The 15,101-nt window shown below is 41.1% G+C and overlaps 1 protein-coding gene across 1 annotated transcript in view; it reads right to left on the bottom strand.

Moving 5' to 3' along the window:
- PTPN22 (protein tyrosine phosphatase non-receptor type 22) overlaps window positions 1-15,101 on the bottom strand; it is a 139,325-nt gene that overhangs the window by 30,301 nt on the left and 93,923 nt on the right. Inside the window, exons 10-11 of the mRNA XM_075851197.1 lie at window positions 14,631-14,708; window positions 11,573-11,665 (exon numbers count right to left, since the gene is read on the bottom strand). Coding sequence (XP_075707312.1) covers window positions 11,573-11,665; window positions 14,631-14,708 — 171 coding nt within the window. The remainder of the gene's footprint in view (window positions 1-11,572; window positions 11,666-14,630; window positions 14,709-15,101) is intronic.

Genomic DNA, 15,101 nt, shown 5'->3' with positions numbered 1-15,101 from the left:
TATTACAAGCCTATATATAGCACATGGAGACATTCGGCATAGTGATAGCGCATGCGCCAGTTTATCCAAATACTAATGATGACGGCGCTTAGGATTAAACAATTCGCATGGCTGAAATAAACGCAAGCGCAACTAGAATATATGTCTATATACATATGGCGCATACCATTATTGGATTAAACTAAAGTTAGGTCATGCGCAGTAAGTCACAAAGCTCATGCACAATAAAGCACAAGACACTTGCAAAAATTGTATATACAACCTATAACGACATTTACGTAAAGCCTTTTATATTACAATGCGCAACATGAATAATTATGCAATTGATCATAATATCAGCAAAAGTGCCCCTTTGCTAAAACAAATATTATGTTATGCATTAGAAGCCTGAATATAGTATATATCTTGTGACAACTTGAGGGCAAGTTAGCTCACGGGATCGCTATCTCCGGACTAAGACGGTTGGCATATCTCGCTACAACAGAGTGGATTAGGTTTAAAACTGGTCACAACCAGCTTTATTATCTTCAAACACGGCAAAGCAGTTTTAAAACGCAGTCCTCCAGGTCGTCCAGCCTCTAACTAAGCACATAGGGATAGATTTATTAAGACTGGCGCTTCATACACCAATCTTAAGTTAAAGAAAGTTGGAGTAAGATGTGCCTACTTACCTAATAAATTAGGCGCATCTCTGACTGTCCGTGCACCAGAAGATCAAATCTATGCCCCCTCTTGCTAAGCCTTACCCTCTTATTTTTAAATTAGAAAATGTTTGCACAAATTTTTTTATGCCTGGTGTAAAGGGCTCCATAAATTTCCCACATACAGTCTCCCTAACTATAAGACCCAGGGCCTACTACCCAACAGCTCAAAACAAACACCCTTTATACTGTCATGGTTTTCACTCCCACAGTCCTTGCAATGCTTGTGTTTCCCAGGCTGAGAGCCCTGTGTGAAGAGCTTTACGTTTATATATTGAGCTCTCCCAGATAACACCTAATTAGGCTCAGGTACAGCCCAAAGTATGTACCGTCTGGATGGAGTGGGAGCTTATCCATCACTCCCGCTATTCCAGCAGACCAAGCCCTATTTTTTCTCTGCTTTACACACCTTGGTTGTCTGAAATACGTCACTTCAGTGGCACAAATATGCCACTCAAGCAGCTGCACTGCCACAATATATATATATTGTGATGGAAAAAGAAGTCTGATCCATGGGGGCCTACCTCGCAACTTGCAGGACCTAAAGGATCTGCTGCAAATGTCTTGGTGCCACAGGATGTTTTTTTTAGGGGGGCATCTTTTTGTAAAGAGTGTTTTGTGGTTTTTAATTGTTTTTATACTGATGTAGTCTTGTATAATGAATAAGTAAAATATTGTTTTTATTAATTGTTTATTAGATTGTGCCTTTATTATGCGCTTTTTTTTACTTTTCTTTCTTTGCAGGTCCCTATTGGTTGACTTGCGTAGCCACAGATGTAGGCTGGAGGGATTGATGGATTTCCCATGGCCATTTTGTGTAGTATACTAGGCATTCTTTGCTGTTGGAAGGAAAGTTGAGGTCTGATTTGGCATAGCTCATGGGTTTAGGTGTCAGGATTGGCACTGAATTGGCGCATGCAATTTTCTTTTCTGGCCCTATGATGTTGGGGTAGAATGGAGTGGTTGGAGAAGAATGGCGTGTTAATACTTGTATATGTGGTGTACTTATAAGGTGACGGGCATGGCTCGTCTTCATCCTGCTGGGACTGGTATTTTAACCTGCCCTTGTAGCAGTAAGGCCGGGTTCTCTGCGGGATTTCCGCGATGGAATTCTGTGTAGAAATTCCACAGCATTTACAGTAGCAGCAAAGTGGATGAGATTTAGAAAAATCGCATAACCACGCATAACCACATCAATTTATGCAGCGTTTTAGTTGATTTTCCATTGCGGGTTTTCCCCATTAAATTTATTGGGGATGCAAATCCCGCAACAGAAAGCCAAGTCTCGCTGCAAAAATCTCAACTACGGAAAAAACAAAAAAAACATAATTACCCAGAAGTGTGTTTCTTCTTCCAGTTCGGCCTCCTGGGATGACGTTGCATCCCATTTGACCGCTGCAGCCAATCTCATGTTGTAGCGGCGGTCACATGGGATGAAACGTCATCCAGGGAGGCTGGACCTGACTGCACAGGAGGGACGCGTTGCCATGACAACGGCCTAAGGTAAGTATGAGCGTTTTGATGTAAGTAGGCCGGTCGTGGATAACATCAGAGGGCCGGCCTCCTGGGATGACGTTACATCCCATGTGACTGCCGCTGCAGCCACTCACAGGCTGCAGCGGTCACATGGGCTGCAGCGTCATTCAGGCAGGCCGGACCAGACTGCTCAAGAGGGACGCATCGCCATAACCACGGCCTAAGGTAAGTATGGGTGTTTTTTATCACTGTCTTCCGCAGCAGAAAATCCGTCCGATAAAATGCACCACAATGTGGTGCGGTTTTTCGGACGGAATGTACTGCGAGTTTCAGGTCGGATACGCTACACAGTTTTTACAAGAGAAAACGCATGTAAAAACGCCAACGTTTTTTAAATGTAACGTGCGTTTTTAGTTGCGTCTTTATTTGGTAACATTTTAAATATGCCAGAAAAAAAGACTGAGCATGATGCATTTTTAAAGAAACACCACTGAACTCAAAAACACCACAAAAATTTAGCAAACCAAATATCTGTGCATGTAGACTTTTCAATATTAGGCGACATTCACACAAACGTGTGCGTTTTGCGCGCGCAAAAAACGCCGCGTTTTGCACGTGTTGCAGTTCCATGTGGCATCAGTGTTTGGTGCGTGGCTGTGTGATTTACATGCATATGGCATCCTTATGACACACAGTTTCGATGCTTAGAAACTGCAATGAATGTGGTGCTTTTTTTCTCCCCTTCAAATATTTAACAACTGTAGCGCGAATCACGTGCGACACACTGAAGTGCTTTCGTGTGCTGTGCGCGATTTTCACGCACCCATTGACTTCAATGGGTGCGTGATGCGCGAAAAACGCTCAAGTATAGAACATGTCATAAGTTTTACGCAGCGGACACACGCTGCGTGAAAATCACGGAATGTCTGAACGGCCCCATTGACTTACATAGGTCCGTGCGACGCGCGTGATTTTCACACGCGTATCACGGACGTTAAATATGCTCGTGTAAATAAGGCCTTACACTGTAGACTTTAAAGTAAAAACTAGCCGCAGTGTTTTTGACCTTAAATAAATGTAATGGAAAATTCGTTGCAAAAAAAAAGAATTCGTGTAACATAGATCTGAAAGAGAACTCAGGCTGCTTTCACACGGCAGTAGATACATAGCCTTTAAAGGCTATATAAACCTTTGAACACTTTTTTTAATTAAAAAATGTATCATGGTGTTTAAAGCAACTTTTTAATTGTTTTTTTTATTAATTGTTTTTTTTTACATTTTGAAAAACAGCTTCTATGTATCCTGGATACATAGAAGCTGCATCTTGCTCTGAAACCCGAATATGTCGGGTCAGTGGGACTAATGGCTTCAATGACGGCGGGTCTTGAGTGTCTCTGACACGCAGGATCTAGCTGTTATCGATCCCATCTAAGTTCATCCAGGATACATAGAAGCTGTATCTCAAAAAGTAAATAAAAAATTTAGTAAAAAACAAAAAAGTTAAAAAGTTGCATTAAACACCATGATAGATTGATATACGTATATATTGTGCTCACAACTTTATATAGCCTTTAACTACATAAATTATCTATTAAAATATATTATACCAGTATATTATACCAAGCATTATATAAAGAAAAACAAGAAATGCAGTAGAATAAAGAAAAAAATGAGGACAAACTTTTTTCCCAACTCTAGCTCTATCCCATATACCCTACACTGCAACTATTATATACTAAAATAAACAAACAAAAAATGTTTCACTCTGAGGGTATGTTCACACGAGGTCATTACGTCCGTAATTGACGGACATATTTCGGCCGCAAGTCCCGGACCGAACACAGTGCAGGGAGCCGGGCTCCTAGCATCATAGTTATGTACAACGCTAGGAGTCCCTGCCTTGCTGCCGGACAACTGTCTCGTATTGAAAACATGATTACAGTATGGGACAGTTGTCCGGCAGCGAGGCAGGGACTCCTAGCGTCGTACATAACTATGATGCTAGGAGCCCGGCTCCCTGCAGTGTGTTCGGTCCGGGACTTGTGGCCGAAATACGTCCGTCAATTACGGACGTAATGACCTCGTGTGAACATACACTAATTTAACTAAGCTTTACAGGATTGCAAATAAAAGGAGTAGAATTGTGAAAAGGATGTTTTTTTACTAAAAACTTTATTTGCAGAGATTAGTGAATCTGTTAAAATTAGAAGCGCTGATGGGAGATCTCAGGTATAACTTGAAGCTCCTGGTCCTTAATTAAAAATTTGTAACAGGACCCCTACCTACCATGTGTCAGTATTAATACTGGTGTCTTCTGATGTGGCAGAGGGGCACCAGGGATTTGTCACATATAAGGCAACGGAGGCTGAAAAAAGGATCCATATTTCATTTTTACACCTCTATTGTCATAATTGCAAATATCCAGATTTACCCAAAATAATTGGATTATTTACCCCTTTAATAAAATTGATTTTGAAAGTGGCTTAAACACACAAAATACATTCATTTATTAATAATAATAAAAAATGCTTACAAAGGTGTTTAATAGCCTTTAAACAAGAAAAGTAGCAGCAGATACAAAATAAATCAGTAAATAATGTCTAGCCATTAAAAGGGTAGTCTGATTTGATAGTCTGATATGTCTTTTGTTAGAAGGATCTGTCGATGTAAAGCTGATTGCAGAGCGCCCAAATGTTGGGACCTCCAGCGGTCCGCTGTATTCTTTCAGGGATCTCAGCAGTAAGTATTCATTGCAGAACCAGCATAGGGGAAATTAAGCATTACACAATTGTTATTAAAATCAATGAACTGTCCGTCTAATGTGCGGTGCGTCATTCGTTGCAGTCATTGTTCATTTTGATTAATAGATGGGGAATATTGAACATCGGACCGTCCTCTAATTATTTACAGTTCTCTAACTGGGTATTTTAAAATATACTACTCAACATTAAAATTGCAACACCAAGAAGGAAAAGTTTTGGAATTGTGGAAATCATAGGATTGATAGACATGTTAATGCAAATGATAAAATGCAAATGATAAAAAATGGTAACAAAATATTCCAAACATCTTGATTTATTAAGTATCTAGTATGAGCGCCACATGCAGAAATACACGCACTTACACGCCTTGGCATGCTATCAATGAGGTTATTAATGATTGTCTGAGGAATGTTATGCCACGCTGAATGCACTTGGGCATGCAAATCAACAAGATTGGCTGCCTGCAGCTCCCTTTGCAATTGCCGACCAATGGCATCCCAGATGTGCTCGATGGGAGACAAGTCCAGAGATGCTACAGGCCATTGTAGCACGTTTAGGCCACATAAGCTGTTCACAGTAGCACGAGCAACATGCGTCCTGGCGTTCTTCTGTTGAAAAACGGCTTCTGGGACACTTTGGAGAAATAGCTGTACCACTAGCTCCACGACTGCAATTAATGTAATGCCGAGCTGTTAGTGGACCTGAAATGAAGACTAGAGGGGTTCGGCTACCAAACATTATGCCACCCCACACCATAATCCCAGGAGTAGGACCGGTGTGACGTTCCCTTGTGAAGGCCTCTTTATGGCGTTGCCCACGTGGTCTCCAGACCAATTTCCATCTCTCATTGCATCCGAGACTCATCGCTGAAGAGGATGAAGCTCCATTCCAGCCTCCATTGCCGTCTTGCTGTGCACCATGATGGCCTTTGAGTGCGGTGGCGTGTGGTCAATGGTACATCTGTACCTGTACCTCGTAGCCCAAAGTCATCCAAACGCCTTCTGATGGATGTGTCAACACTGGTTGCCGCCCTAGGCTTCAGATGAGACATCCAATTTCACTTGTAGTACAGAATGGATCACTACGCACCATTCTTCCAATCAGCCAATGTGTCTGTGCAGAGGTTCACCTCCGCACACCTCTTGCTGTCATTTCCGCTCCTTGTTGCTCTCCCAACCTCCGGGAGACGTAACATTGAACAGTGCTGACACCTCGGCCTAGGCGCGTAGCGATGTGCCGGAGTGAAAAACCAAGGTCTCTCTGTTCAAGAATTCTGTCCCTCCTGGTTTGTGACAAGTGGCGATAACTGGCACGTCGACAAACAGGAGGCATCGCACAATCATCCCACACCACTTGATCCGATTTTTGATGTTTCATGCGGCTAAAAAACGTTGCTGTCAATCTAGCTTTTATGCCTCTCCCACATGCCACAGATTGGAGCTAGGTGGTTGAAAATGTGATAATTTGCTGATCTTTTTGACACCTGCTACTTGCTCAATTTGCATAACTTTACGGCTTCTCCTTCTTGATGTTGCAATTTCAATGTTGAAAAGTGTTTGTTTTCTAAACTAGACAACTCAAGGACTCCAACCATGGTCTATATATTTTTTTTAATAACAGTATTATTTATTGCATGTATTTACATAAATAGGAACATTCATGCCCATACTCAGCATAGAGAGCACATCTCATAGATGGTTTCACTCCACCCATTTTCATCACTGGAAAGGATGAAGGTGCGAAAAATAAAGCAGCATAACCATTACAGGAGGCACTTATTTTCCAAGTTTTTAAATGACCTTTACAGAGCTAACACACTAAGACATGTTCTACTTGTGATGCATGACCACCCCTCTCTGCCTGAGAAGTACAATGTAATGCCCTTCTGATAATATGACAAAACAGCTCATCTCATTAAGCACCATTAGAAGAACAGGATGAAATAGATTGAATGCCTTGATGTTTCAAGGACACATATACAAATACAGGTCTGTGGGACATCAAGGGACTCAACAGGGCTTAAGAGGAAATAAGAGTAAAGTATATTTCTGAAAAACAGAAACACTCAAGTGGCCTTTAAAGTTTAAATCCAAATCATTTTCTGACATGTAATTAATTTATATGGTGATTTCAAATCTAACTTTATGTTGGAAATGATCAGTAACAGAAATCCAAGTAGCATCAAATTAATTTTTAGAATTGTTGTTTGGCTGTACTCATGCACTAGTAACAATGTTACCTTCTATGACCATAAAACTTGTGAGGAATTAACTGGTCAAGTCTTTCTTTTGTCTATGTTTTTTTTAAATTATTTCTTAAATCTAAATAGGATCCTAATTCGGTGCTTAATTTTTTTTAAATATATCTTTATTTTACTGATACAGAGTTCGAAATTCTTTGAGAAGACATAGGGGGACTTTAAAGGGGTTTTCCCATAATCAATATTTAGCACCTATGCACAGGATAGTTGATAAATATCTAATTGGTGGGTGTCCAACTGTGAGAGGTCGTCTCTGGCAGCCAAATAAATAATGAATGGAGCAGTAACCGAGCATGCGCAGAACCACTTCATTCATATGGGGCGCACAGGGACAAGATCGAGTTCCAGTGGCCTGACCCCACCGATCATATATTTATCACCTATCCTGTGGATAGGTGATAAATATTGATTATAAACAGCTGTATGCCGGTATTATGGCATTAAAAAGTTGCAAGTTATACACCATACTCACAACTTTTTGCTGTTTTGCCTCACCCCCGAAACTTTTATTAAAAGTGGATGGGGCCTAGTGTAATAAAGCAGGGCCATCCGCAGCCCATCAAATTCACTATAATTTACTCCAGAAGCTAGCATTGATTATAGCGGAAATCTATGCCTGCTCGCAGCTAGCGCAGATTTCACTTTCTGGCACATGGAGAGTAGAAGATGCAGCAAATTTATTAATAAATTGGTCTGAACTTACTCCTGCGGTCTTTATATGAAGAATGGCGTATGAAACACAAGTCTTTGTAAATCTGTCCCATATATTTAACACCTTCCGACATTTGATGTACATTTACTTTATAGTCAATAGGGGAGTATAGATCGGGCTCACAGGCTGATCCCGATTCATATACTGCAGGTATCAGCTGTGTATTACAGCTGACACCCATCTCTAACGGCAAAGATCGGAGCTAACTCCTGACCATGTCGTTAAATAACTTAAATACTGCAGCATCTAAACTATTAGTCAGAGGTTGCCCCTTTTGCACTCCATTGGCCCCCTCAATGTAATTGCGATGGTTGTCATGGCAGCCTCGGGGCCTTATGTAATAAACAAAAGAAAATGCAAAAAAAACCCTTTCCCCATTTTCCCCCTAAAGTAATGTAATAAATGAAAAAGAAACATAATTGGTATCGCCTCGTTTGTAAAAGTACAATCTAATCTAATATAACATTATTTAACCCACATGGTAAACACTAAAAAAAAGCCAAAGTTGCTGTTTTTTTTGGTCACCTTAGTTTAAAAATTTGTTTGTAGCCCAAAAGGTTACCAATAAAAACTACAGCTCGCCCCGCAAAAATCAAGCTATAGTTTTCAGAATATGGCGACTCATAATTAATTTTGTTTTTAGCAAATATTTTTTTCTTTGCGAAAGTGGTAAAACGCAAAAAAACCCCTATATAAATTTGGTATCGCCATAATCGTATTGACCCGCGGAAGTTAGCATGTTCTTACTGCCTGGTGAACGCCTTAAAAAAACAAAACCCAAAAAAACGTTTTTCCAGTACATTTTCTAGTAAAATAAATGCTGTCGTTAAAAACTACAACTCGTCCCGCACAGAACAAGTCCTCATATGGCTATTGAGACAGAAGTAAAAATTAAAAAATTATGGCTTTTGGAAGCAAAAAGAAAAAATGGCTGCAACAGCAAGGGATTAAATAATAATATGCTGAGTGCCTGCCATCACCACTAGATAGAGCTCTTAAGTTCCCAGCCAGCATGTTATGTTTTAAGTCTATGTCTAGTACATTCTCTGCCAGGGCCGCACCGTTCATGAGGTGAAGTAAGCGTCTCGCCTCAGGCGGCAGCCTGCTGCCTCTCTGATGGGGTGGTGGCGCCACTGAAATCAACCGCTGCCACCCCCTCCTGCACTATATTTGTATCTGCGTCTATAGGACGCAGATACAATTACATGGATAACTACCGTTGGCAGGGCAAAGAACATTAGCTCCTTGCCCTGCCATTCAGTGCCTTTCAATGACGCAAGCAGCGCGATGATGTAATCGCGCCGCTTGCATAATTGAAGTGCACTGAATGATAGGGCAAAGATAAGCCTTGTCCTGCCATTCAGCACCTTTCAATGATGCAAGCGGCGAGATAACGTCATCGCGCCCATTGCAAGGAAAGTATATGCCTTGCCCTGCCATTCAGCACCTTTGAATGACGCACACTTGTGTCTTTCAGCTCAAGCAGACTTTGTCAGAGGAGACCAGGCCTGCTAGAGGATGGCACGTTAACGGGAGCAGGTGAGTATGTAATGTTTTTTTCTTTTCAGTTAACAGTGTGACTCTATCCACAGGGGGGCTCCATCTACAGCGGGCTAGATGTGGGGCATTATTATGGGGACCGCTATCTACAGGGCATCTATGGGGGCCATTAATACAGGGGGAATCTATGAGGGCCACTAACTACAGGGGGATCTATGTAGGGCACTATCTACATGGGGCTCTATGGGGAGCAGTATCTACAGGAGGCTCTATGGAGGGCACTATCTACAGGAGGCTCTATAGAGTGCACTATGTATGGGGCACTGTCTACAGGGGGCTCTATGTGAGGCACTGTCTACAGAGGGCTCTATGTGGGGCACTGTCTACAGATTGCTCTATGTGGGGCACTGTCTACAGATGGCTCTATGTGGGGCACTGTCTACAGGGGCTTTATGTGGGGCACTGTTTACAGGGGGCTCTATGTGGGGCACTATATACATGGGGGCTCTATGTGGGGCACTATCTACAGGGGGCTCTATGTGGGGCACTATCTACAGGGTGCTTTATAGGGGCAATATCTACATGGGCACTGTGTGTGTCTGAGACACAGTGTATAGTGCTATTATAATCTGGGACTTAGAGGTGCAGTGCATGGTGCTATTATATTTAGGGGCATATTGTGTGGTACCATGAGAATTTTATCTTTGATTGTAGGTTCAGAAATGTTTGAAAAGTGAGAAACTGAAGACATCTGAGTGGCAAACTGCAGAAATGGCCGTGGCTGGGAGAAGTCATCATAGAGGTGTGGACCGGAAAGAGGAGAAAAAAGGAAAACAACGACTAGAATCTGAGAAGACGTCACCTGTGAGTTACTCAATGTAAATGTTTGTTCTGCCTCCAATCAGTACTGTAGTCACTATATGATCTGCAGAGAGATGATGGGTGGTATGATTTTTTTGTGAAACAGCAACTCCCAGCATATCCTTATCATTGTTCGGCCATTCTGGGAGCTGTAGTTTTACGCCGTACAAACATTTACGGCAGGGGTTGCACTAAATTTGCAAATGATCTCTGTAATAAGCTGTGTTTGTGCTGGTGCTGTATTTATGTACTGGGCTTTGTTCTGGTGCTGTATTTATATACTGAGCTTGGTTCTGGTGCTGTATATACGTACAGAGCTTGGTTCTGGTAACGTATTTATTTACTGAGATTTGTTCTGGTGCTGTATATATGAACTGAGCTTTGTTCTGGTACTGTATTTATGTGCTGAGCTTGGTTCTGGTGCTCTATATGTGGACTGAGTATTGTTCTGGTGCTGTATTTATGTACTGAGCTTGGTTCTGGTGCTATATTTAAGTATTTAGCTAGGCTATGGTGCTGTATTTATGTTCTACGTTTGGTTCTGGAGCTGTATTTATGTATTGAGCTTTGTTCTGGTGTTGTATTTATGTACTGAGCTTGGTTCTCGTGCTGTGTGTATGTACTGAGCTTGGTTCTGGTGCGGTATATAGATATGTCAGAGCTTGGTTCTGGTGCTGTAATTATATCATATATATTTCAAATAACAAAATTGCAGGGCAGATAGAATTGTTGCAATTCATTGTCTATTTAATGGGGACCTGTCAAGTAGTTTTAACCCCTTGAACCGCCACCATGCAGTAATAAATTACCCGATAATATTTCCAAACATTCCCCTGTATGTTTTTTTCAGATGCAGCGAAATCTATAAAGTCACATAGTCCTGCCTCCAAACCGACCTTTCAGTGCTTGATTGACATATACCTGGCTGTTCTACATCACTACCAAACCAGTCTCCTCCAACTTTCTCGGATGCGCCATTGACTTGTATTCCATGGCGCATTGTGTACTCTGCCCGGCTTCATCACTGCACTGCGCATGCCAGGGGAGTACAAGGCAACGACACATCCGCAAGAGCTGGAGGAGGCTGCTAGTAATGTAGAACAGCCATGGGTATGTCAATCAAGATCTGGGGGGCGCCATTTCAATTTCTGCCTGAGACAACAGAAAAGCTGGAATCGGCCCTGTTCTCTGCACTCCCTATAGCTACACTACAGAGAGGGGGTATTGCTAATATGCTAGAAGCACATAATGATTAATACAGATATATAAGACCAAGGAAATTGCCAGACTAAACACTTACATTATTCTCCTCAGAGGCTGATATCTCATTTATCTTCTCGAGTTCTTTTTTGAATAAATAGACCACTGCATTGTAGACAAGCTCATACTGTTCCTGGGAAACATTACAAATCAAACGGGTAGGTATATATACTTCTTAACTGTGCCACATTACTACATTCTACAGTGCAATATATTGTGATAAATACTATTCATATTTCCCTGATGGAGTGATATAATATGTACATAAAATAAACAACATTACAGTTATTACAAAACAATAACATTTTATCAAACCGTGTGTGCTTATTGTTTTGCATAATCAAATTTGTATCTGTTTTTGCAACAATGACATGTCAGAACACAAAAGCAGTAAGTCCTGTGAAATATTTTTTTGTTAGTTCAACACAAAGCACAATGCAAAGTAAATCACCAGTCAACAAAGGGTGTATGCATCCTTGATGCAAATACAAACATTACATGTAAAAGTGATTGCAGCATAAGGGTATGTTCACACGTAGTGTTTTCAGGCGTATTTCGGGTCGTTTACGTCCCGAAAAATCGGAAGCAGAACGCCTCCAAACATCTGCCCATTGATTTCAATGGGAAATATGGCGTTCTGCTCCGACGGGGCATTTTTTTACGCTTCGCTTTCCAAAAACGGCACGTAAAAATGCCTGTGAAAAAGAAGTGCATGTCACTTCTTGGGACATTGTACAAGCCGTTTTTCATTGACTCTAAAGAAAAACAGCTCCAAAAACGGCCGTCAAAAACACGCATTTAATTAAAAAAAAGTCTGAAAATCAGGAGCTGTTTTCCCTTGAAAACAACTCCGTATTTTCAGACGTTTTTGAGTTTGTGTGTGCACATACCCTAAGGCTAGATCCACACGAACGTGTCCGTTTTGCGTCTGCAAAAAACACAGCGTTTTTCCTGCATTACAGTTCCGTGTGCCATCAGTGTGATTTCCGTGCCCATCAGTTTTTGATGTCAGTGCTGGTGCATATTTCTTTCTGCATTTCCTTAGCAACTGGTGTGTGAATCGCGGACAGCACACAGATGACGACTTTCACGCACCCATTGACTTCAATGGGTGTGTGATCCGCAAAAAGGCACCAGAATAGGACATGCAATAAGTTTCACGCAACGGAAAAATCACGCATGTCTGAATAGCCTTATTGAGTTACATAGGTCCATGTGCTGTCCGTTTTTTTCATTCACAGCACATGGACGTATACAACGTTCGTGTGAATCAGGCCTAAGGCTGAAATTACACATGCAAGTTTTCGTGGCAGATTTTGTGGCAGTTTTTTTAGCCAAACCCAAGAGTGGATACAAAAGAGAGGTGAAGTACTGTATCAGTCTTTCCTTCCTCCTGGTTTTGGCACAAAAAAAACATCGAAAATGGTAACATAGATTTTTCTTATTATTATTTGTTTTATTTATACTTTTTTGTGCTTCAACTATTGGGGTCATTATGTCTTTTTTATTTACACTATATATTTCCCCTGTAACTGGTGCTGCCATAGCAGTTACAGGGGAAACTGTCCCGATATTGTGACTGTTGTCACAATATCAGGGCTGGGTTGATGATCACGTGATTGCCAGGACCAAAACAAGCAGCGGTACTGCCACCGCCTCTATTGTATACTCAGCGCCCATTGAGTGCTGGGTATAAAGAGCTGAAAAGAGAGCAGAGACAGTAAAAAAGTTTTTACCTTCTCTACTGGTTGATAGATTAGTTGTGCTGCCGCTATTTTGCAGCACCAGAAAAAAGTAATGCGCTGCAGGGCTGAAAATAATGCCCCTTAACGACCGCAGTAAAAACAAACATGGGTTAAGGGGTTAATAATATTTAGCATATGATATATCACATCTACTTATGCCATCAAAAATTTTAATAAAACAGAATTTACATAAAAGATATGTATCCATGCTCAAAATCTGTGTTCTATAAATGGAACATAATATAGATTTTACGTAGAATTTGAAAACCACCACATACACATACGATTTCTGTCAGATCTTGCCAAGAATGTTGGCATCTGATGACCTTATATGAGAACTGCCAAATGCACTCCCTGGTGGATGTGTGGGGAACTAAATTGGCCATGTTTTATTTTCACCGCAAATCCTATTGTTTTGTCCCCTAGGATAAATGGCACCAGAGATGTTTGGCTCCTTACGTTTTCCTAGGAATTAACCTGCAAGTTAATTTAGCTACATTATATCAAATATGGTTGACGTAAAGGGGACTCAAGGGCATTTTCCAGGTGTGTCAGGTGCTGCAGTGAAGGGGCCACAGCTGTCAATATTATAAAAGTTTTAGGGTATGTTCACACATGGCGGATATGCTGTGTAAAAACACACAGCGTATCCGCCCTGGGCGCCGCAGGGAATTCCAGCCGAAAAACAGCACCAAATTGTGGTTTGATACTTAAGTAGCCATGGCTCCCTCCTCCGTCCTGCAGTCTGGCCTCCTGGGATGATGTTTCATCCCATGTGACAGCCGCAGCCTGTCATTGTCATTGGGATGAAACGAGTTGCGTTTTTTGAGGCAGAATTACTTATTTCTGCCGCAAAAAAATGCAACATCTGCTATTTGTTTGCGGGTTTTACCTCCCATTGAATTCAATAGGTAAAATCCGCAACAAATAAGCAGCGATTACGCAAATACAATTGAAATGCTGCGGATTAAAAAGCCGCACCTCAGGTCAATTTCTGAGCGTTTTTTTCGCTCAGCATTTACGCAGTGTGTGGCTGAGATTTCTTCAAATCTCATCCACTTTGCTGCTACTGTATTCTGCTGTGGATTTTTACAAAGTATTTACGCTATGTGTGAACTTACCCTTAGGGTGTATTCACACAGTGCTGTTGTGCTGCTTTTTGTTGCCGCGCTGCTGAAAATCGCACCAAAAAAACGCAGTTGCAATTTTTACCATGTGTTTTTCACAGCAATTAAAAAGCACTTGATAGTCGCTACAAAACTGCAGTAAAAACACAATCGAAACGCCCTGTGGAATCCCAGCCTCAGGCTAGTACATGCAATAAAATATTCTTTCTAATGATCCAATACATACCTTGGTCTGGACTAGAGAGGACCTCTGGGTTCTCATTTCTTGGATAATGGAATAAATGCTGAAATTTACTGGAATAATCTAATTACAGAGACAAACAAAATTGTCATATATTGTACAGAATGCACATACATGTGGCTTCATTAATACATTGAAAGCTATTGATCTCCATATCCTATGTTTTAGATCCGTGTACATTTTTTTTTAATGGAATTGTGTCATTCCACTTGGACAGGAGAGGATATTAGGTTTTAACAACATAAATATAAATTCCTAAATATCTATCTATCTATCTATCTATCTATCTATCTATCTATCTATCTATCTATCTATCTATCTATCTATCTATCATCTATCTGTCTGTCTGTCTGTCTATCTATCTATCTATCTATCTATCTAGAATCCAAAAATCAGGCAGCACTCCAAGGTATAAGCAAGGTAGAAAAAGGTGCTTTATTGGTCCATATACACACG

The sequence above is a fragment of the Rhinoderma darwinii genome, chromosome 2, assembly GCF_050947455.1.
Source record: "Rhinoderma darwinii isolate aRhiDar2 chromosome 2, aRhiDar2.hap1, whole genome shotgun sequence".
In the NCBI taxonomy this organism is placed as follows: Eukaryota; Metazoa; Chordata; class Amphibia; order Anura; family Rhinodermatidae; genus Rhinoderma; species Rhinoderma darwinii.
This window is presented reverse-complemented; position numbering and strand designations above follow the sequence as displayed.